We start from the raw sequence: 24,507 nt of genomic DNA, 5'->3' as shown, positions 1-24,507 counted from the left end.
AATAAAATTGTGTAAATAGATAGATTAATAATAACTTTGTAATGAAATGAGATTAACATCTCAGAATGCCAGTTTAATGAGAATTATGTGAAGTCAACTCAAAGAGTGTAAATCATCGAACTGTGTGGTTACTAATTACTGAAATAATTGTCAGAATACAATTAAATCAAATGTGATATCGAAGGTGATAATTTCTTGTCTGAGCTACACATTTCCTGAGACTTGTGCCAATTGAAAATAATTTTTGAGTTAAATAATTTTATCAATAATGCTTTATTTTGGCAAGATTACTGCAAGTGGAACAAGTTTAATTCATTTAATTTATTAATTCTTTTGAGTGAAATTTATCTTGAAGCTCAGATTTAAGAAGTGATAACACAACTTCAGTTCAGAGAAATGTTGTCATATTTACAAGCCTGTAAATAATTTTCAAGCATAGATTAGCATTTCTACAGCTAAGATACGATGATGGGGCTCATTTCAGTGGATTAATAATTGTTTATGTAATTATTATTATTATTATTATTATTATTATTATTATTATTATTATTATTATTATTATTACTACAGAGGATGAAATTAAAGACAGGGTTAGTTTCAGAAGGATGGTGAAAAGCTATCAGGGTTTTATGGTGGAGACAGTACCCAGAAGACAGAGGCCCTTTACCAGAGGAGCGGAAGAAAGCGCCGATCGACAGGCTCAAGAGATATTGGCAGGATGTCAAAGCCGGCAAATGAACAAGACACAGACACTGAAAATGAGATTGGTTGTTAACACGCAGTCCATAGAGGCTCAATTCTAAAAAAAAAAAAAAAAAAAAGAATTATCTGCAGAGGTGGATGAGTTTTGTTGTTACATTGGCACTTGAATAATACGATTTCACAAGTTAATGTAGTATCATTTTATCTTTTAGATTGGAATGGAATCATATCAATTATGTGAAGCCGGGACAGGGTATGTAACACGATCTGCTTCCGTGTGTATCATAATGAACAGCTGTAAAAGACATGAAACTGTGCAGACTGTAAATACTGTATGTATTACCTGTAGCGTAGTATAATATAGTCATGTGTGTCACTTATGAATTGTAGGTATATAAACTGGATCCCTCAAAAGCGCTAACCAACATAACAAAAAATTTATCTTCAATCAGGGAAATCTCTCCCCATCGGGGAGTGAGCCGATGTGTATCGAGATCCCCGCTTAAGGGATTAAAAGACATTTCACTGAATGCATATACACATACTATGTCTGATATTTCACACTGTGCCATGCTCTAAGAATATCTTAAGGTACATTACAGCAAAATTAAAATCTACCATTGTTATCAACTTCACATCATGAAATTATCACGCATTTCCTACAATAAATGAGTTCATACACATGTAGAAAAACAAACTATTCAATATGAAACGTGCTCACTAAGCACATAGCAGTGTTTTATACTCTTTGTACCAGTATTTTGTATTTCAATAAAAGTGGAATTTTTTCAATGATTTACCTGAACAAGTGAACCTTCCAGGCCATCCAGTTGATCCTCCAACCACTTCTTGCTACCCTGGTAGTTCAATTTTCCTGCTCCTGTCAGTAAAAAGATAAGATTGTGTCGAGCATGTGTCTTCGCACTTGCGTACAGCTGGGAGAACAAACGAGCCAACTCCAACAAAACAGACACACCAGAACCATTCGAGTCAACACCAAAGGAAAGTTCCTGAAAATTAACACACTATATTACATATAAATTGCACATGAGCAACCCTCTGTTCCCTAAAAGCTATAATGTTCAGCCACATGTCTATAAGAGTAATTTATGACTGAACACTAACTTCTTCAACCATTGATGATGATGATGATGCTTGTTTAAAGGGGCCTAACATCGAGGTGATCGGCCCCTAATGGTACGAAATGAGACGAAATGGAATGACAAATTAAAAGTCCAAAAGCCTCCACTGACCAGAATTCAAAAAGTGAAGATGAAGAATGAATGAATGGATATCAATTTAAAACAATCAGTCGATCCAACCGGTAATGTCTCGCATTCGCAGAAACTTTACAAAAGTGAAAACCGTCAATACGGAATGATTCTAATATCTTGTAATAATAATTCACAGAAACTGATGTGAAACAATAGTATTGCTGACCAAGGGACTGCGTCTATAGCATAATACTGAATCGATGATACTTTTATTCTAAAGGGGTCCAAAATCCAAGTCATCGGCCCCTCATAATGGTACTTATCGCTAGGAAAGTAGAACCATGGTATTTGTCATGTTGCGGTACTAATCAAAAGTAGCACAGACTCGCGGCATTCCACACAGTATGGTACTACTCACAGGTAATGAAATTCGCACATGGAATACAGACCTATGGTGTTTCGCACATTGCGGCGCCATTTACAGGCAACGCAAACCTATGGCTTTCAGCACAAACGTGTACTAACCACAGGGACCCGCACTATCCTGTGGTGCTCCTCATATAGTGGGTACTAATTATAGGCAAGCCAGAACCATGGTGTCGCTTCTAAAGTGGTACTAATCACAGGTACTGTAGAAGCTGACAACGCACTCTGTTGCTACTAATCACAAACCTATTTGGTACCTACCATAGTGTACTACACGCAAGTAAAAGCGACCCAAGGTGTTCCCCGTGTGATGGTACTAATCACAAGTAGTTTCATGGTTCTAATACAATCATCCCTTGGTCGCCCCTTTTAGTCGCCTCTTACGATAGGCAGGGGATACCATGGATGTATTCTTCGTCTACGTCCCCCACCCACAGGGGTTTGTGTGTATGGTCCATGAGAGGTATTTTATTTCCCTCAAGTCAGTTAGGACCCCCCTATCCACCACCTGGGAGCACCACGAGGGAGTATCACCTCTACCCCTGCCACGCCAGCATAGTAGGTTCGTGGTCTTCAACCATCACACGTTTACACAAAATAACTAGTTTTAAAGAGAGATGGGGACATCATCATCCTTGATGCAACAGATGATCCATTACAGATGTTATGAACCTCCACTAACGAAAGCTTCAGCCGAGAACTTTAGAACCATATCTTTCATTAATGAGTGCTAAATTCATGTGTGCTTATACACTAAGTCACAACCTTTCATCCTTTTCCTTATATATATATATATATATATTATGCTCGTGTTAGCTCTCTTACCTGCATGTTAAAGAGATACTACAGTATTAGTCTTTCTGTGAAAACACGTTACTGTTGCTGACGTAAAGTGCATGGACATCGTAGTTAATAGTTCTGTATAATTTACAGTGAGTGAAGTTGTCAGATATGATTGTGGTGTCTAATGAAGAGCATACTAGTAAGTAATTAACTCATCAGTTAATTAATTAGGACTATGAATGGCAGGCAAGCTAGCAGCCATGACTTATATGTTAAGAATAGTCCTGATATTCATTTATAGTTGAAAAGCAAAAATAACAACAAATAATTCAAGGATAGCCAAGTATGAGATTTGGGAGATATGATTAGCTGATTGCTTCCCACTTGGTAGGTTGATCCTGGGTCGAGATTTTCATCTCAAGAATCACAATGTGTCAGGAAGGGCATCCGATCTTATAACCCCTGGCCAACTGCTATTGAGGAGTCTGTTCAAAAGGTACTATTTCCATTTCTAAAAAAAGTCAGTATTTCATCCACATGCATTATAGTAGTTGAATATTATTGACAGCCATGAGGAATCCAGACTAGGAAATGTAATTACTTGAAAGTTGTATCAAACCCGATCATGGGTATGTTCCAGGTCTCTTATTTTACGTTTCCTGTGCTTTTTCCACAAATTCCTTAAGGTGGAAATAGCACCTTTTGAACACACTCCTCAACTGTGTTCTCAGAATGAATATATCCCATCTCAGGTCCTAATACTAGTCTATAGCGGGAATTCAATTCAAGAATATTAGAAAAGTAAGCCAACTTGCAACTTTGTGAACAAGGAAGAAGTTAGAAAGTTGTATTCCAGTACCACGAGGATGTCCATTTTGTTTTTATGAAATGGAAAGGAGGACATTTCTAAAAAGTTTAAGGAGAAAATCAGACTACATCATCATCATCATCATCATCATCATCATCATCATTATCTTCAGGGGAATAGAGATTTGATCAACATTGTTACTGAACGTTCACATTTACCTTTGCATTTTACATTGAAATGACCTCAAATGACTTCTGCTGCTGTATCATCTCCATTTATTCAGCAGAGGCAGATATCTCTTTGTTGCTCTACTTTTAAGTTTTGTGTATTTTATCATCAAGAAGTGTTGTTTCTTTTGAGACGTTCTCATGAAAGTCAGCAAGCACATGATACTTCATTAAAATGTGTTTTGACAATGGGCAAGGCCACGACTGTTTCAAAAAAAAAATATCATCATTATTATTATTATTATTATTATTATTATTATTATTATTATTATTATTATTATTATTATTATTATTATTATTATTAATATCAACTCAAAAACAATGGCTACTGTAAAAACGACAAAATAGTTTGCCATCAACCACAATATTTTTGATGTGTTATTTAGTTTAAAGTGTAGATATGTTATTCAGACTTGATCAATGGTTTAAATTAAGACTATAAATTGTGTCATATCAGTGTTTTGTATCATTATTGGTTATGTGTGTGCTTATGTCTTCCAATTGGAGCATGGCTGAAGATGATCCAATATATATGGGGTCGAAACTAGTCCCAGTGTAATAAGACAATATACAAACTAATAGTATTGAATAGGTTGACCCTTCCTACCCTTTGAAAGTGATCAATTGTCAGTACGGACCATAATGAAATTCATAACTTATCCCTTTCAGACCATGTACGCACAATTGTGTGGGTTCATATTTTATTTATGTCTGAGCTTATTTGACGTTTTCTTAGCGCTAGACCGGACTGCAGTGCCTGTGCGGGACACGTAGCATATACTTCAGTTGTTTTTATTTAGCACTTGACTACCAGGGGGCAGGAAGAAGAGTTTAAAAATACAGTTCATGGGCAAGATGGCGGAAAGCATTGACGCCTAAAATAAGTATATATTTACTGCATTCATATTAATCTAGAAGCTCTACTGAATATCAAAATATAATCAGTGAAGTGTGTAAATTGTTTAGCGAACGTAAATTGTGAACTTCCAACATCGTACGTAATACCATGAGGTTTGGAATCTTGATACGCACAAATGTGCGGGCTAGGTTTCCCTACAGGCAATGCATGCGGGAGTGCTGGGTGCTGCCACCAAAAGGACTGTGAAAGCAGAACTCATACTCTACGTGAGAAACGTAATGTATAAGATTTTAATTGTTTAAAATACATTGTTCCACATTGTAGAATAGACCATTTGATCATGTATATGTGTATATTCACATGTACTGAGCTGAATTTTTTATTTTTATTTTATTTTTTGTAAGTAGCGAATTAAGTCCTGACAGGCACAATTGTGTGGATTCTGTTTTTTAGCCGAAAGTTCTCTTTTTGTAAAATAAATGGTAAAAACATGTATTTAAGAGCATTTTAGTAAGTTTTTGACATACAAACAAAAATTAACACCTCCAGTTTTCTTTCAGATCCGACGACAAGGTGCTGGTGCCAAAAAGGCAGTAAAAGCAAAACTCATCCTCAGTGTAGAAAATGTAATATTTACTTGTGTTTCAATGAAGATTTAATTGTTTTAAATTATTCCTCACTGTAAAATAGAACATTTGATCATGTACATATGTATTTTCACATACATTGAGGTAATTATTATTTTTTGTAATTAGTGAATTAAGTCCTGACACGCACAATTGTGTGGGTGCTTTTTCTCAGATGTTAATTTTTATTTTGTAGAATAAACTAAAAATATATGTATTTAAGAGCATTTTAGTCTGTTTTTAATGTACAAACAAAAATTCACACCGCCAGTTTTCTTTCAGGTCTGAAAGGGTTATGATCAGTAGCACAGGTACAGAAGTGTCATACGGTGTTAAAAGTGTACTCAATATATCGCCAACTGTTGACTTAAAATCAATGGCAGGAACCGGGAGAATTTATCTTTAAATGGAACCATGGTTCTAATCTAATCCTGTAGGAATGTGAACAGGCTGGTAGGGGTTTTTTTTGTTGTTTTTTTTTATTTTATTTGTTCGGGGTGTCGACCCATGTGGATCTTTTGCCTCTACTGGCATCATATTGTATGAACCTGTATGTAATTGGAATGGCGGTAGTGTGGAATGTTGTGTGTGAGGAAAGGAAGATCAAGGACATCACAAACACCCAGTCCCCAGGCCAGGGATATTAATCACTACAATTAAAAACCCCTGACTGGCCGGGAATCGAACCTGGGGCCACCAGGTGACAGGCAGACACATTGCCCCCTACACCGCGGGGCCGGACAGGCTGGATGATACTGGCCCTCATTTGTAGTTTAAGATCTATGACTGCTGAAGCCCTAAGAGGAAAGCATTACACAGTCTACGAGGAGTTACATGGATTGTCTCAGGCTCAGTCAAGCCGACAGATTGGCATGATAGCTATAGCACCAGGCTCAAGTAATGAGTTCATAACAGACCCCACAATTAGAACCAACGCATCAACTACACAACCACATGATGTACACAAAGAGAAATTTGATATATATGAACCTACAATTCCATATTATGCTGAGAAATATCACCTACAATTCCACATTATGCTGAGAAATATCATCTGGACTCCATAGAGGTATTAGGATAGATTATAGGAGCAAGAGGCACCACTACTCACATATTTCACAAATTTTGTAAGAAATTTAATTTGGATAACCAATTTATTAAGGACATTGGGTTAGCAGCTCTGACAGGCCCGTTAACAATAGTAAGAAATCATTTATACTCTTACTAACCGCCAACTCGTAATTCAGAAATTCCAACCCCTTGCGGCATCACAAAATATTCTAAGACCCACTAATGTCTTTCAGATCTGCAACTAATAACTGGGGGTCACTATTGAGGTTCTCACTTGGAATCACCTTGACATCAGTCACAAGTCTACTTCTTACTTCATATGTAATGACATAGTCAATGACCGTCCTGCTCTTTCCATCCCAGCTGTAACGGGTAATCTTGTGACTGACTCTTTTGTTGAACCAACTGTTTTTTACTACCAAATAGTTTCTTATGCAGAAGTCTAGGAGATGTTCCCCTTCTGAATTCCTTCTCCCATAGCCATGTGGTCCCATCACCTTCTCATAGCCATTCCTGTCTGTCCTGAGTTGTGCGTTAAGGTCCCCGATGATGATTGCCCTCTCTTCACTGATGGTCTCTTCTATGTCTTCGAGAAACTTGTTCTTTTCATCTTAACTGCAACCCGTCTGAGGGGCATACACTTGCACGAGTGTCAGTTTGTCTTTCCCAAGGTGAACTTTATAATCCTCTCATTGATGTACTGGATCTCTGTAATACCATATAACTCTTAAGACAATATCAATCCTACTCCATTTCTCATCTCTCTGTAGTTACCATTCCAGTAGAGGGTATAGTTTTTCCTCAACTCTTTCTTCCCTTTACCTTTCCATTTAGTTTCACTCAGTTCTGTCTGTTAGGTCATCAGCCCAGAGGCTGGTTGGATCCTCAAATAGCACCACCAAAGGTTATGCAGTTATGAGGAAACCCCAAAAACCAATGGCAGCACCAAAATGAGGCGTACTAGGCAAGATGAGGAGTGAGGTAGTTTGCCATTGCTTTCCTCACTGGGTCAGAAAGTACTATTGCAGCATGACTGACCCTATGAGCAGCACCTTTCATAACACTCACATGCACTAGTCATGCTCTGAATGTCATTACTCAGCACTACCCATACCCCAGCAACTTCCACATTGTCACAGCCATGGATGTTGACTGGGACTTTGGTGGAAGCTACACTTTACTCTGGCCTGTGCCAAGAGATGGATGCAAAAGTACTGTATCCATCAAGAAATGACAGCAGACAGCACTCAGTCCTAGGATTGATATTTTCCTTCTCTCCATGATGTCCACTAAGTCTTCCCATTTCCCAGTCAAACTCAGTACACTGATAGTTCCTATTTGAGTGTGTTGTCTTCTCCGGGCTTGTTGCTCAATCGCAAGACTTGGCCTATAATCAGGCTGTAAGCCATCATACCTGGCGTGGGTCTGCGGATGCTGTTGTCTACTCCGCATTCTTTGTTTGCATCCGAGGCTTGTATAAGTGTTGAAAGCAATTGCAGTTATTCTCCAACTGACTTGCTAGGCCTAACGTTAGAGAAGATTTTCTGTTAGGGTTATCTCCCTTAGCCTTTAGCAGTCCCCTGCTACATCTGCAAGGCAGCAGCTTCCAGTTGAATTTATGTGTCATTTCCTACACAATGTGTTCAACAAGACCCCTAAGGGTGAACTCCTCTGCCCATAGCCATTGGTTCTCCCTTAGTTTGTCGGGCTTGGTAACAGCCGCCCACCCTCTGCCAGACAGTCACAGGTAGTACCGCTTACTGTTGCATACAGTAGCAGGATGTACCTGACCTGACCTGACCTGACCTGACCATACCAACAAAATCAAAGCTGGTGATGTTCAATCAGTACTTCATACCAATCTTAACCTAGGTAATGAAACCTAAGAAAGACTCATCAAGGTTGCAGGCATCTGAGATGAAGTTCCTTAGGTCCACAATTCAAAAACAAAACTGGACAAGTTAAGGAATGATGTGGTTAGGAAGGAAGCTTGGATTGTTACATCATTGTTAGATCGGGTCAGCATGTCCAGACTGAGGTGGTTTTGGGCATGTAATGAGAATGGAGCCAACATGGACAGCATATGTTAAATTGGAGAGATATGTGGCAAGGAAACCAATGGTGGGAAGACCAAGAACTCACTGGATGGACATCATGAAGATGGACATTGCAGAGCGGGGAAGGACACTGGAGGACGTCATTAACAACAGAACATATCTCAATAAAACAGAATGGAAGAGGCTTGCCAACAGTACCCGGGAAACTGGATGTGTAAAATTATGATTATGATGATGATGATGATGATGATGATGATGAAGATGAAGACACCTCTTTCATACCACATTATGGACGAAGAATGTATTTACGGCAATTCATAAACTATATTGAAATTTCACATTTTTTTGGATAATCAAGCAAAACCAACAGAAAAACACCGAGTATGAAAGATATGCTTAATGTATGAAGTATTTATTAATACTTCAAAATTTTGTTTTAAAGAAATGATTAGTACCGGAGTTATTTAATGATAGTGTTTATTCAGCTGAAGGATTGAAGCTTTAACACCAGAATGGCCGAACTTTCCTCATGCCTATAAAGGCCGCAAGCGGTCATTTTGACCGCTGCCGCTTTCTGATATATCTAGCATCCAGGATCTGAGAAACATGTGAATGTCCAATAATTTATTTAAAACAACATAGTTAACCATTGAGATGTATTGTATACACATTAATCCATTGTAAATATTAAGAATTGTTCATATGCTCTCACTTCAAATAGATAACTTTGGCGGACTGGCTATTGAATGCCTTTGTGAAGCTTATGATAAAAATAATCGTGTCTGTTTGTTTACAAGCATATTCAGGCACTTGACAAGCAATTTATGCAAGTGATTACCTTACACGATAATTTTTCACAGGCTAATTTTTGCACAAACAACATGTGTCAGAGGTTTTGTTCTGTTTACAATTGGAGTTCACTTGACATTGTCAGTGCTTACGACTGGCACACTGAATCTGAGGCTCAGGCTGAAGTGTAGGGAGTTCAATCAACTGGGATCTTGTCTTCACAAAAATAGATCTTAGTTATTGTATTACTTCAAGAATATCATCATGTTGAGAGATTCTCTGTACCGTAAATTCCTTGTAGACCATCCATGAATTTATTGCTGCTAGATCAAGTACGTTGCAAAATACATGTACAGGTCACCTTCGGCATCCAGCCCTAGTGGTGTGTTTACATGCCATTTGATCAGCTACATCCAAACCATACTTACTTCTGTTATAAAATTCAGTAGTACTAGGGAGCTTTTTGTTATCTTTACTGCAGAGTGCTTAGCAGAAGCACATTCTTGTTAGCTTTTCATTGATATATTGTGAGAGTAGTGTGATCTTCCTTCTGAAGTACGATACTCTCGTACAGATTCACACGTAATGCTTTTATTGACTCCGGGATTTCCTTCCTCACTCTACTGATTGTTCCAACAGTACTAGTTTCCTTTTCTTTCAGTCTCTCAGCCACTTTACCGATGTAAAGAAGTTATCAGTGGTCACGTTATGTCCTTTCATGAGGTATGGGTCCAAAAGTTTCATGACATTTTCAGGCAGTGACCCTCTCCCTCTCTCTCTTTTTTTTTTTACAAGTTGCTTTACGTCGCACCAACATACAGTCCCAGCATTTGCTTGATGTGGAAATGGGAAACCATGGAAAATAATCTTCAGGGCTGCCGACAGTGGGGTTTGAACCCACTATCTCCCGAATACTGGATACTGGCCACACTTAAGCTACTGCCAGTGACTCACTGGCACGTCGTATTTCGTCTTTCCCGAGATAAGGAAACACACTGCACACACATACTGTACTTGGAATAAACATCTACCAATAGCCTGAATTTTATGCCAAATTTATCTGGCTTGTTGGCCATGTATTGCGTGAACCTTCACAGAGCTTTGCTGGGGAAGAGTTGTTTATCAGCTGTAACATTCACTCCTGGTTTATAGCACGCAAAACAATTCTCAATAAATCTATTCCAAATAGCAGATGCCAAAGCAAATTTATCTGTCTGCAAACAAGTGGACCTAGTGCAAATACCTTAGTATTTCTTTGAACCTGTTTCTTACCATAGTGTTAGTGAAAACCAGGGGACCCCATAAAGAAGACCACATATGATCAATGGCTAGACAAGTAAGTTTATAAGCTCCACGGGCGTATAAAAAAACAATAAAAGCATCTAATTCTCCCAAAGGAATAGACCAATTATTATCCACTGTCTGTCTACTAGCTCCCGTCTCTGTGCACATCTTTATATGCTTCAATATGGATGTGTCATTGAATGAATGCCAGGCACTAACCTTGCTATTAGTCTCTATGTAACACTTAGTGTGAGAAGTAGGCCCTGTTGCCTCTTCAGTACATTCTGAGCAGCCATCCTTCCAGGGTCAGGGGGTTTCCCACTACTGCCGATAACAGTCCAAATAGTTGTTCCAAAACCAAACCCCATGGCACTTAACGCCCTTGAAAGGGCCTTCGCCTGCCCAGTGACCACTGCTCAGCCCGAAGGCCTGCAGATTACGAGGGGTCGTGTGGTCAGCACGACGCATCCTCTCAGCCGTTATTCTGGGCTTTTGAGACCAGGACCGCCATCTCACCGTCAGGTAGCTCCTTAATTCTAATCACGTAGACTGAGTGGACCTCGAACCAGCCCTCAGGTCGAGAGAAAAATCCCTGACCGGGAATCGAACCCGGGACCTCTGGGCGAGAGGCAGGCACGCTACCCCTAAATAGTTGTTCCATCCTTGCCATATAACTGATCTCCTGGTGCAAATGAAGGGGACTTTACCAGTTCATGACCTCTCCCACCTCGTCCCCTTCCTCTTCGAACAGGTTGCCTGCTGCTAAGAGACCGTCCTTCTGCTGCAAGATTGATCACGGCTGGTTGATGGAGTAACTGCGTCTATTGTAGGTATGAAGTCCACTGTGTGGATATTTTCATTTTCATTATTGCTATCAAACATATTACCACACTGTTAAGGTATAAAATCCCCGTCAATCACTGCGTCTATATCTGATAATGTTCTTCGCCACCCGATTCGTCTTCTCTTAGCTTTTAAAGTTCTGCTAATAATTCAACAGGATTTAAGTTTTTGCCGCCGAGCCATTTATAAGCACTATACTACACAAGGAACAGGCACTAACTCGTCCACTCGTGAGCACTGCTAGAGGCATATTATTTAGTTACATCATATGCCCCTATAGTGCCACTTGTAAATATATCACAGTGAGCAGAATAGAGCTCTTTTTATCAAGTGAAGTGCTCAAAATGACCACTTATGACTTTCCTAGGTATAACGGACAATATCAGTGTTCCCTTATCATCTACGGCTGTAATTCTTGGCATGAAAGTACATGACCCTAAAAGACTAAAAGCCAAAAAAGAATAACCTCATGCGTAAAAAAAGTACGAGCGTGTAAATACCCTGAAATTGGCTAACGGTCAAAATGACAGTTCTGGCCGTTCTAATGTTAAATGGCCTGCCAGGATGAAGAAGGCATTAACTCCACTATTTTACCACCCCGACTAGTCTTTTTTTATCTTTCTCACTCCTGTCTCCTGCACAAATGTTGCCCTGCCCCTGCAGTGTATGGCAATATTGCAGATGTCCTTCTTGCTTAGCACTCATTTCATTAAATTTTGATCATATTTTTTAGCAGGATTGGCTTGCTTTGTACATGGCAGCATAGGCAGTATTAGCATAATTTAAGCACTTTCTTTGGAAGATACAACTGATTGGGTAGTCAGTTTGGCATGCATTGCATGTAAGCTTTGGGAAAGTATTCTTTCTGATTATATTAGACATGTTTGCCAAATTAATAACTGGTCTGATAGAAGGCAGTTTGTGTTCAGGAAAGGTTATTCCACTGAAGCTCAACTTACAGGATTCCAGCAAGATATAGCAGATACAGAGGAACCTAGAATCACCATTTTTGGAGGGACCACGGAAAAACAACTTACAACACGGGAAAACGGGAAATCTGGGAATGAATGAACTATCAACAATTTGGCTAAACATCACAAAAATGAAATATGTATACTTACATAATCTTACAAACACCCCTAAACCAAATCAAACGACAGCCCCAATGGGCCTTCCGCCTACCAAGCGACCGCCCTCGGTCCGAAGGCCTGCAGATTACGAGGTGACGCATGGTCAGTGTGACGAATCCTCTCTGCCGTTATTCCAGGCTCTCTAGGCTGGGGGCCGCCATCTCACCATTCAACAGCTCCTCAATTAAAGGTAATCGTAGAATGAGTGAACCTGGAAACAGCCCTCATATGGAGGTAAAAATGCCTGACCTGGCCGGTAATCGAACCCGGGCCCTCCAGGCGAGAGGCAGGCAAGTTAGACCGCGGTGCCGGCTTCAAACATTAATTACTGGTACGCGACTTAAAAATCTCGAAACTTTACATTCAGTTTTACCGGGGAAACTTTGTCAGTTTCCTCTGGAAACTTCTTTCAATTCAGCAACTTTGATTAGCCAGAGCCAAACTCTTAGAAAAATCTAATACAGTACCTGCAATGACAAGCCAAACAACAATCAACCACAAGTAGTTTCTAATTCTCTAATAAAATAAAGCACATTAGATACAAAAGCGCCCAACATGATGGCGAAATCCCCTTTATTTATCTTCCATTGTAATTTGGTCACCAGTATACTGTTTGTAATCAGTTTATGGAAATCTTGTACCGCGTAAATTAGCCCTACATCGGCTTTTAAAGGTTATGTTGAACTCGAGAATATGGTTTCGAATGTAAATATCGATCTTCAAGTTCTCAAATGCATTAAATTCAATTCTGCCCGTCACTAATGATAATCAAATTGGAAAGAGAAAGAATATCATTAACACATCCAAAATTACGATTATTCGCGACCTTGAGCTCAGCTGAAAAGCGTGCTTGCTGTACAAGTCGGTACGAGTGCGAAATGATACAAAGTTTTAAATGTTACGTGCGCAAATAAAACAAATGCGGTTTTCACAACACAAAAACGTGAAATTCCCAGTCTTATGTTAGGGCGAAAACAGTAACAGGCAATCTCAAAACCTCCCATGGCTTTATGTATGTAAGGTGCAACATCTGTTCTGGTCTCGATAACAATCTTGTACGATAATATTAAAATACTACTGTAAATTTGTGTTACTTAAGAAGGACCAGTTTCGATTCTTGCCTGAAAGCCCAGTGACCAGTGACTATACAGTGCCCTGAGGGAAATGCCGAAAACCTGTTCGGCGATACACCCGAAATGAGTAAGAACATAAACATCTAACCCTGGACATAATCTAGACGTTTCGCAAGTACGGACATATGACGAAATTCGTTGTGAGTTCAAGTAGAGCTGTCGAAGAAATACACTCTGTTACCTTCCAGTCACTGTGGACACTTTCTGCTTTATGATTTCCACAGATTCTCTGAACAATACCACCACCTTACATAAATTCACCATCGATCGCTTTTCCAGTACAGTACTTCCTCAAATTACCGGCACCGCAATGACAAGACGTTAACACCAATATCCGTAAGTATGCTGTAGCCGTCCTCTCATGAGATACAGTTTCTAGAAAAAAGGCGCGATCGAGGATTTAGTGTTGATGGGACTGAAATTTCGGGACGGCTGATCCGGGAAATCGTTTCTTCGAGGAACGGATAATACAGGATTTTTACAACGTGATTTAATTAGGATGCTCGCGGGACCACGTAATTTGAACGAATAATACAGGAAGACGTAGTTTCCAGGAACGTATAATCGAGGCTCTACTGTATCTTTGATTCAGGAGGTCAAATGGACTGTATCGCGATTGACCTGTCTAAAACATTTGATAGGATGGATCATGGGAGACTACTAGCAAAAATTAGTGCAAATGGACTTGACAAAAGAGTGACTGAATGGGTTGCTATGCTTCTAGAAAAATAGAACTCGGAGAATTAGAACAGGCGAAGCTTTAACTGTCCCTGTAATAATTAAGGGGGGGATTCCTCAAGGCAGTATTATTGGACCTTTACCTTTCTTATATATATATTAATGATGTGTGTAAAGAAGTGGAATCAGAGATAAGGCTTTTTGCAGATGATGTTATTCTATACAGAGTAGTAAATAAGTTACAGGATTGTGAGCAACTGCAGAATGACTTTGATAATGTTGCGAGATGGACAGTACGCAATGGTATGATGATAAATAGGGTTAAAAGTCAGGTTGTGAGTTTCACAAATAGGAAAAGTCCTCTCAGTTTTAATTTCTGCGCTGATGGGATGAAAGTTCCTTTTGGGGATCATTGTGTTAATGTAAGGAAAGATCTTCACTGAGGTAATCACATAAATATGATTGTAAATAAAGGGTACAGATCTCTGCACATGGTTATGAGGGTATTTAGGGGTTGTAGTAAGGATGTATGTCTCCGGTAAGACCGCAACTAGAGTATGGTTCCAGTGTATGGGACCCTCACCAGGATTACTTGATTCAAGAACGGGAAAAAATCCAAAGAAAAGCAGTTTGATTTGTTCTGGGGGATTTCCGACAAAAGAGTAGCGTTACAAACATGTTGCAAAGTTAGAGCTGGGAAGACATGGGAGAAAGGAGACGAGCTGCTCGACTAAGTGGTATTTTAGGCAAAATGTGGATTAAATATACAGTAGAAGTCCGCTATAGAGAGTACGGCATATAACGAGAACTCCGTTATAGCGACGACATTTTTCTGTCCCTTCAAAATTTCTATATTAAACTGTGTATCGTCCTTCGGTTATAGCGAGAACTCTATCACTGGCACATCCGTTATTACGAGCGATTTAGCGGGCGCGATTTTTTCCGTTACCGATATTTATGCAACCCAGCGATGATATTGCATGCGATCGATTACCTTCGGCGTCGTTTCCTCGCTATGTGCACTAGCGATTTCTCTCGTCGACATTCGAAGGCGATGTCGGAGTCGATTAGTAATATCTGTCGACAGTTGTTCCGTAAAGAAAATTCGAAATGAAAGAGAACATATTTTCGTAATAAATGCGTAAATAACGTGTCCAATAACTGTTGTTAACTCGTTAAAATTAAGGCTGACTAAACGACCGCTTAATTTTGAGGCTAAATACTGCAATTAAGTAAGAATGGGATACACCTTGAGATATTGCAGAGTGCTTAATTGATTTCAGAGGTTAGTTTATACTTTGTCGCGTCTGGTTAAATTACGGAAAGGCTATTATGAAAATTTATAGCGAGAAAGGTAGAATTTCTCTACTGGCGCTTGAAGTGTGTTTTCATCATACGTATAGTACGGTTAAGTTAGGATACGTGACGCTGTTTGAATAAGAAAACTGAAACGTTTGCAACAAAATGCTATCGATCATCTTCGGTACGGTATAGTTCTCTCACTTTGTGCATTTGCGAGCTCTCTCGTTGACATTCAAAGGCGATGTTGGAGTTTATTAGTAATACCCATTGACTGCTGTACTCTAAGGAAAATTTGAAATGAAAGAGGAAAACATGTTTTCGTAATAAATGCGTACATAACGTGGCCGATAGCAGTTGTTAACTCGTTAAAAATAAAGGCTGTAAACGATATCTTAATTTTAATGTTATATACGGAAATTAAGTAAGAACGTGGTACACCTCAAGATATGGCAGAGTACATCACTGATTTCAGAGGATATTTCATATCTTCTCGCGTCTAGTTACGGCTATTTACATGTACATTTTTCGCGAGGAGGTTATTTCTCTACATGCGTTTCAAATAGGTTTTCATGATAGGCTACATATACGGTTAGGTTAGGTGACGCTGTTTGAAGAAGAAAGCTGAGCTGTTTGCCACAGAAATCTATGGAGTGATACCGTATTTCTCCGAATCCAACACTTTTTTTTCTCAGAATCTCATGCGAAAACTCACGGGTTGTTGCATACGCGGCCTAACAGTAAGTTAATGGATACCACTGGTAACTACCGCGGTAACAACGCTGCTTCTTTTCACAAGCGCACAGAACTCTTTGACAATAAACGACCGCCTCTTTACTACACATCGCTAGCCGCGACAACCGGTTGTACAGAGCCTGTGTGTTTCTCAAATCTGCAGAATGGCATCAAAGCATGCGACCCTTCGAATTCTTAGAAAAGCCATGGCTACTCAGTGGCAGAGTCATAACGCGTATATTGTACTTGACGCTTAGTAAAATTACGGTTTATAGACAGCAGGAATATTTTCGTGATGGATAGTCGTATTGTAAAGATACGTGGAAAAGGTATTGCCGGCAAATTTTCAACGGGTTCTAGTCGATATTATGATGCCAATTATAAGTTAAGGTTTATTAAACACACGGAAATGTAGAATAATTGTGCAGCCGCAAGAAAATACGGCATAGGCAAGGGCGGAATGGCCACACCGTGGCGCAATAAAGTCGTTCGTTGACTGTCAGCGTTCGTGATTAGGCCAATACATCGCTAGCCGCTGAATTTGGCCGAACCCGGCAAGCGAGACGTGCGTGTAGCGCCAGCCGGTTATATCTGACGCTGCGTAAAAGTAATAGTTTTATAGACAGCAAGAATAATTTCCTGATGGATCGTTGTATTGTAGAGACGCATGGAATAGGTATTGCTGGAAAATTTTCAACGAGTTCTCTTCGGTATTATGATGCCAATGGTCTTAAGGAAATAATTGTGCAGCCGCCAAAAATAAAGAAATACGGCGTGACGAAAGTCAATGTTCGGCGTCTAAAAATAGTCTAAAAATGCGTAGGCCTACTGTAAGACAAGGCATTCATATGATTTTACAAACTTCTTTTTGAGCCTGATTAAAATTTTTTTAAGGAAAAAGTGGGGTTCATCTTGGATTCGGAGATATACTGTACTATATTTTTTTCAGAATGAAATTAAACATACACTTTCACGTAGTATCGGATTACGAAAAATAACAAACAAGTAAGCCGTAGTGTGGATATCATCTACGGAAACGCAAGTTTTGAACAGACTGATTGCCGTTTCATACCGATTTTAAAGTGCATGAAGGGTTTTCCGACTTTTATACAAAAATTGGATATAACGACAATCCGTTATAACGAGTAAATTTTTCGCTGTTGCGAATTCTTGCTATAACGGACTTCTACTGTACATGAATTTATATAGACTTATAAGGTACATGTTTCACCCTTTTCTGGGCATTTTCAGCCTGTCGTCAACCTTAAGGTCAAGGTCCAGGATCTTATTTAACCATATATAGTATGAAATATGGACATTAATGTTGCACAGTAATAACCTCTTAATATACAATAATAATATTTTTTAAAGTGTGAATAATACAGAAATATAAGTGATGTAAATTAATGGTATTTTAACACAAACGTCAGTTTCAATACGGAACAATTATGAGAGTTGTTAGTTATAACTTGGAAGTGGTATATTCTGAACTGTCAGTGGAGTGATGACAAGGAATGACGACATCAGTAGACGAATTAGTTTGAGTGGTGTCTTTAAAAGTAGGAAAGATCACAATATGAAGATAAAGTTGGAATTCAAGAGGACAAATTGGGGCAAATATTAGTTTATAGGAAGGGGAGTTAGGGATTGGAATAACCAAGGGAGACTTTCAATAAATTTCCAATTTCTTTGCAATCATTTAAGAAAAGGCTAGGAAAACAGACAGGGAACATGCCACCTGGGCGACTGCCCTAAATGCAGATCAGCAGTGACTGATTGATTGTAGAGAAACTTAGTCCAACAGCCAGTTTTCAACTAGTTTACAGCAATATTACAATGTTAACAGGAGCTTCAAAACATATTGTGATCACAATTCAATAGTGATCAAAACCATGAAGTTTATATCCTATCACACCTGCCAAATGCAGAGTATGCCTTCAGTAGCATCACTAACGAGATGGCTGGATAGAGTTACGGTGATCACTGGGATTCGGTGACGAAAGGCACTTCTGCCTGGGCATGGACGATGGATGTATGCATGTCCAACATAGAGTAAAAGAGAAGACACCTGGTAACATGTCTGAGACACTCTAGGCCTGATCCAGGTATTATGGTATAGGAAGCCATGTCTTACAGTAGTCACACATGACACAGTAAACAGTACCCTGACAGCTGCAGCATACATCCAGAAAATCATCCAAACTGACCTGCTCCTTCTCGTGCATGACCATATGGATTTGGATTTTCTCGTCTAGCAGAATAATACCCACCATTCTCTAGAGACTGTTAATCGAATGCAGTGGCCTGCTCTATCTCCAGACCTGTCTCTGATCGAGCATGTGTGGGAATGGATGGGGTGATACATCATCATTCTCCAAGCTCTGACAACGAATCTCAACTTAAATGGGTGTGGGATGTACCTCCGCTCTATATTCAGAATCTCTAAGACATTATACATGCTAGAATGTATGTGTGTATGTCAGGGCACTGAGATTAAAACCATTCTTAATGTGTGCATTAGGGAATATCTCTTGATCGCTGTACAGCGAATCCATTGCCATACCACATGCATTTTCAAATCATTATCACAGTTTCATGCCTTTGCTGGCGAGACCTAGTGTTTACAGTGCACTATGTCTTCTGGTATGGGCTAGAGCAATCTTGTTACTTTCATTGATCTGTCTCAGCTTTATCCTTGGCTTTGACAAAATGAAAGTGACTGAGGTATGAGTGATGCTAGTAATGCCATTCCTTCTGCAGCCAGTCCCTGCTATGAATGGTGTGAAAATATTGCTCATAGGGTCAGTTGGTGCATGCATTTCAGTGGGCTTGGCAGACTGATATGTAATAGCAACTTCTGGCTCGGTGAGGAAGGCAACGGGAAACTACCTCACTCCTCATTTCCCTAGTACGCCTCTTCAGTGATGCCTGGGCCATCTATGACAGCTGATGGTGGAGCTGTTGAGGATCCAACCAGCCTTCGGGCTGAGGACTAAACATACATACATACATACATACATACATACATACATACATACATCACAGTTTCATAACAATTATTCACTTGACAAATTTTATCTTTCCATCATCATTCCTTCTGGGTGCTACTTTTCCATTTCTGCCAGGGTAAATTGCACACCCAGCTGCCCACATTAATAACTGCCAACAAAACTCAGCCCTCTCGTCAGAGTTAGATACTATTACTCCCACTAAACACAGGTCTGACACAAGCAATACCATATTACGTGCAATGGTATGTTCGGAACTGTTAGTGGAGAGATGGTATGGAGTGACATTAGTAGACGAATAAGTTTGAGTGGTGTCTTTAAAAGTAGGAAAGATCACGATATGAAGATAAAGTTGGAATTCAAGAGGACCAACTGGGGCAAATATTCGTTTATAGGAAGGGGAGTTAGGGATTGGAATAACTTACCAAGGGAGATGCTCAATGAATTTCCAATTTCTTCGAAATTATTTAAGGAAAGGCTAGGAAAACATCAGGTAGGGAATCTGCCACCTGGGTAACTGCCCTAAATGCAGGTCAGTAGTGATTGATTGATTGACTGACTGACTGATTGATTGATGGTGGTATAAATGCACAAACTGGATAAGTGGTTGGATACCCTATAAAACATATGAAAAGAATAATTTAAAGTGGTCAACATAGATCAAAACAGTACTACTTACAGGTGCCACCCCAAAACTGTCATAATGTGCAACTATGACAATGGTAGGCAGTTTCTCTTCCACACCATATCCAGAAAGTTTACCCTGAGAGAAGTACAAACATGAGTTAGATATAAAACATACAGATCCACTGAATTTTCAATGATAAAAGTATTGTACGATTTTATATATATCCTACAGGCCTATCATTACCTGTATAGTAGCAACATTAACATCTGTTTTGGCTGTAGGCTGGTTAGTACTGATTACTATCTGGTATCCATTGGCAGAAACCGAATTCAATAATGCTGCAAATGACAAAATATTTTAATACAATTGTAAAACACACAAAATTCGAATATGCTGTGGAAGACATTAGCAAATAGTTATAACAGGTAAAGAACACACAATAATTCATTGGTAATCTCTTGCACTGCAAAAGCTAGATCTACAAAACATTCCTGCTGAGCTAAAACCATGGAGATATAAAGCCACAGAGACCCTATGTTTGTATTACAAACTGTTAGCATTACAAATGATTTTCTGAAATCCATTTGCATGAACCAAGAAAAAATTAGTGGGATAACATACCAATCATTGGCTAATGAAATATGTACAACACAGAGCTGGGAGCTCCAGCTTCCAAAATTCTAGCAGAAATTTATATTGACTATTTAGAGAGAAATATAATATTAGACAATACTAAAGGGCTTGTGTTATGGCTTAGATATGCCGATGATATTCGTCATAATAGATCAGAAAATTAATAGTTGCACAATATTAGATCAACTGAATGACATAGACTCTCATATAAAACATACACTAGAAGTCAAAAACAATCAATAAACTTAATTTTGTGGACTTTACTGTGATAAGAAAATGTTAATACCTCACTCACTCAGCAGGCTTCTATGGGACATGAACTTAATTTTGTGGACTTTACTGTGATAAGAAAATGTTAATACCTCACTCACTCAGCAGGCTTCTATGGGACATGAAAATCCCACGCCAATCTCGCAAACTGCCTCCACTGAACTCTGTTTTGGGCTAGTTCTTGCCAGCTGTTCACATTCAGAAATCTACACAGCCTGAAGATTTCATTTTTCCAGGAGCTACATGGTCTTCCCACTGGTCTTTCCTGTTAGCTCTTCTTTAAAGATTTGTAAGACCATCCTATCGTTTTCCATCCATAAACGATGACCAGCCCATTGAAGTCTTCTGGAATTGATGATGTTGATTATTGGTGCTTGCTGTGATAGTGAGTGTATTTCTTTATTTGATCTCTCATTCTAGGCTTGAGATATAGAATCAAAGTATGGTCCAAAAATTTTCCTGTGAACTTTATTTTCAAAAACCTGCAACTGATCTTTTTCCTTGTTTTGTTAAACTCCATGATTCTGGACCATAAGTTAGAACTGACCTGATGACAATATTGTAGATTTTCAGTTTTGTATTTCTCATAAAAAAATTTGATCCCAATAGAAGTTGTACAGAGTAGTACACCTTGTTAGTATTCTGCATTCAAACTTTGATTTCCACTTCTCTTTGATTCTGTTCGCTAATCATAACTCCTAGAAACTTGAAAAGCTCAACTCGTTCAAAAGTACATTTACCAATAATCAGAGGTGATCAGTTCTCATTCACGTCAATATTCGTCTTTACTATCATGTACCGCATATTTTGGTCGTTAATTCTGAGGCCTAATTTTTAACGCCATCTCCTCAAGTTCAATGAACAATTTCCGTATTTCAATCTCATTTCGCCCCATGAGTACAATATCATCTGCGTACACAAGCACTTTATGATACTGTCCGAGATGTATTCCTGCCGGAAATAATGTCAGTAATCTAAAAACTCTTTCAAGAGCAATATTGAAAAGAAGACGGGATTAAGCAGCGCCTTGTCTTAAACCAGTTCTCTTTTGGAGAATTCTACTTGTATTGTCATCCATACACAGTCTACACCAGGTTAATAAGTTTTAAAGCGAAGCCAAATTCTGTCATGACATTCCACAGACTGTCTCTATGAACTGAGTCATATGCTTTCAGGAAATCAATGAACAAACAGTGAATACTTTGATTATATTCCCACACTTTCTCACTTATTAATTTGATTGCAAATATGTTATGAGTCATGGATTTATTGCTGTGAAATCCGTTTTGGTAATCACCAATGATGTTCTCTGCATATGGTTTCAGGCGATTTAGTAGAATAAAAGATAAAATTTGATAAGATATATTAAAAAGAGATATCCCACAATAATTTAGAATATTTTCCTTGTCTCCTTTTATATGTAGTGGCACTATGAGAGATTCTTTCCACTCTACAGGCATAACTTCTTCCTGCCAAATCATTAGGATAAACTGGAATATACGTTTGTATAGTACTTCTCCAGATTTGATTAGTTCAGCTGGGATGTCATCGTTACCCAAAACTTTATTATTTTTCAGATGTTTACTACCTCTTCAATAGTAGGCTCTGGAATCAAATCATACTTAAGAGGACACTTTGGTTTCACAATTGGTGATTCTGGATCAACGCAGTTGAGCAAATTGTCAAAATATTCCTTGCAATGAGAGAGCAGGTTATTCTGCTCAGTTATGAAGTTCCCCTTATGATCATTCATGAAGTTGGTTCTTGTTTTGAAGCCTTTCTTTACAGTATTAATTGTACCAAACATTTTATGGATGATGATGTTTTGATGATCATCTTGTATTGCTTTAACTTGTTGCTGATTTCTTCCAAATCAATTTAATGCAATTTTTCTGTTTCTCTTTGTAGGCTTGCTCTACAACAGGATCCTCATTAGACCGCAACCATTCTCTATGTAAAACCATTACTTCATTCACTGTTTCCTGACATGTCTCATCAAATCATTTCTTTTTAGTTTTACTCTTTTTATGTAAACAACTCTCTGCTGCTGATAGAATGCATTGATTAATATTATTCCATTCTGTATTGCAATTTACCTCTATCTCCTCATTATTCTCTGTAAGTGTACTCTTATCTAACAGTCTGAATCTATTTTGAATTTCAAAATTGTATAAAATTTACATAAAACCAACCCAAACCATTATACTGACGCCTTAATGCACAATAGCACCAAGTTGAAATTTCATAAATTGTGGGAAATGCAAACACAAAGTTTCAAACTCGTGTTTCGATACCACATGATTTACTATTCTTTGGTGGTGCTGACTTTCTAGGTATAATAATCTTTCAGACGTATTTTTCTGATCAATTTATGTTAAAAATTTGCATACATTCTATCCAAATGTGATTATTTGTGCTGATGTCAGGACATGGAACAACTGAGCACTAGTTAATGCAGTTTTATTGGACATAGGATATTATTGCCTTACCTTGTAAAATAATAAAACAGGTCATAAATTCAATAGAAGGTACATTTATTCATCTAAATTTAAGAAATATGTACATTATGGAACGTAGGATTATTACCGATTTGAATTTTATAAAAATCAAATTTTTCCTACGTTAAAAAAGACTGTGTTATTGAACCATTTTTGTGCGAATTAAACATTATTGCACAAGGTGAATACAGGTGCTATTTTCATACATCCATGCAAGAGAAATTGAATTTTGCACAGATTTTCGATCCAAAGGGTACCAGTATTTACTGTCATCTAGTCCTCTTCATTTGCCTCATCCATTCTTACGGTTGCCCAAACAGCTTCGTCATAAACTCACATTGCCAAAGATAAAATGTTGTCAAACTCCTTATATTCAGCTGGGATGACTCCAGTTTTCAACACAGTCAACAAATCTTTCTTCTTTTGAAGTGATATAGGTAGCAGTTGTCTGTATATTGGTTGAGGAGTGATTCCATCCCATTGAATACTCTTAGGATTAACCTGCACCTCACAGAATTCGCCCTTCACAGAATACTTAAAACTTCACCAAGCTGCTACCTTGTGTAAAGCGAAACTACTTTATGCGTAACCAATTGATTTTTTTGGTGTCGTCATCTTTTCTTCTGTTGTGCATTATGCATTTTGTCAATGGATCTATATCTTTCTGGCCATTTCCATGACAATTTCGTACCCATGAGGAGTATAAAATGCTTTCTCATCTTCTCAATTGTGGCATAAATGTTATCGGCCTCTAGGTATCTATGGCCACTTTCCATAAATTTTAGGTCCAGCGTTTTCAGACTGGG

At 38.6% G+C, this 24,507-nt stretch overlaps 1 protein-coding gene across 1 annotated transcript in view; it reads right to left on the bottom strand.

Annotated features, from left to right (window-relative positions):
- Positions 1–24,507, bottom strand: part of LOC136864014 (BOS complex subunit ncln) — a 260,068-nt gene that overhangs the window by 132,170 nt on the left and 103,391 nt on the right. The window contains exons 4-6 of the mRNA XM_067140513.2: positions 20,544–20,638; positions 20,352–20,435; positions 1,503–1,712 (exon numbers count right to left, since the gene is read on the bottom strand). Coding sequence (XP_066996614.2) covers positions 1,503–1,712; positions 20,352–20,435; positions 20,544–20,638 — 389 coding nt within the window. The remainder of the gene's footprint in view (positions 1–1,502; positions 1,713–20,351; positions 20,436–20,543; positions 20,639–24,507) is intronic.

Source organism: Anabrus simplex, chromosome 2 (assembly GCF_040414725.1).
Source record: "Anabrus simplex isolate iqAnaSimp1 chromosome 2, ASM4041472v1, whole genome shotgun sequence".
In the NCBI taxonomy this organism is placed as follows: domain Eukaryota; kingdom Metazoa; phylum Arthropoda; class Insecta; order Orthoptera; family Tettigoniidae; genus Anabrus; species Anabrus simplex.
Note: the sequence above shows the minus strand (reverse complement) of the source record. Positions and strands in the feature narration are given on the sequence as shown.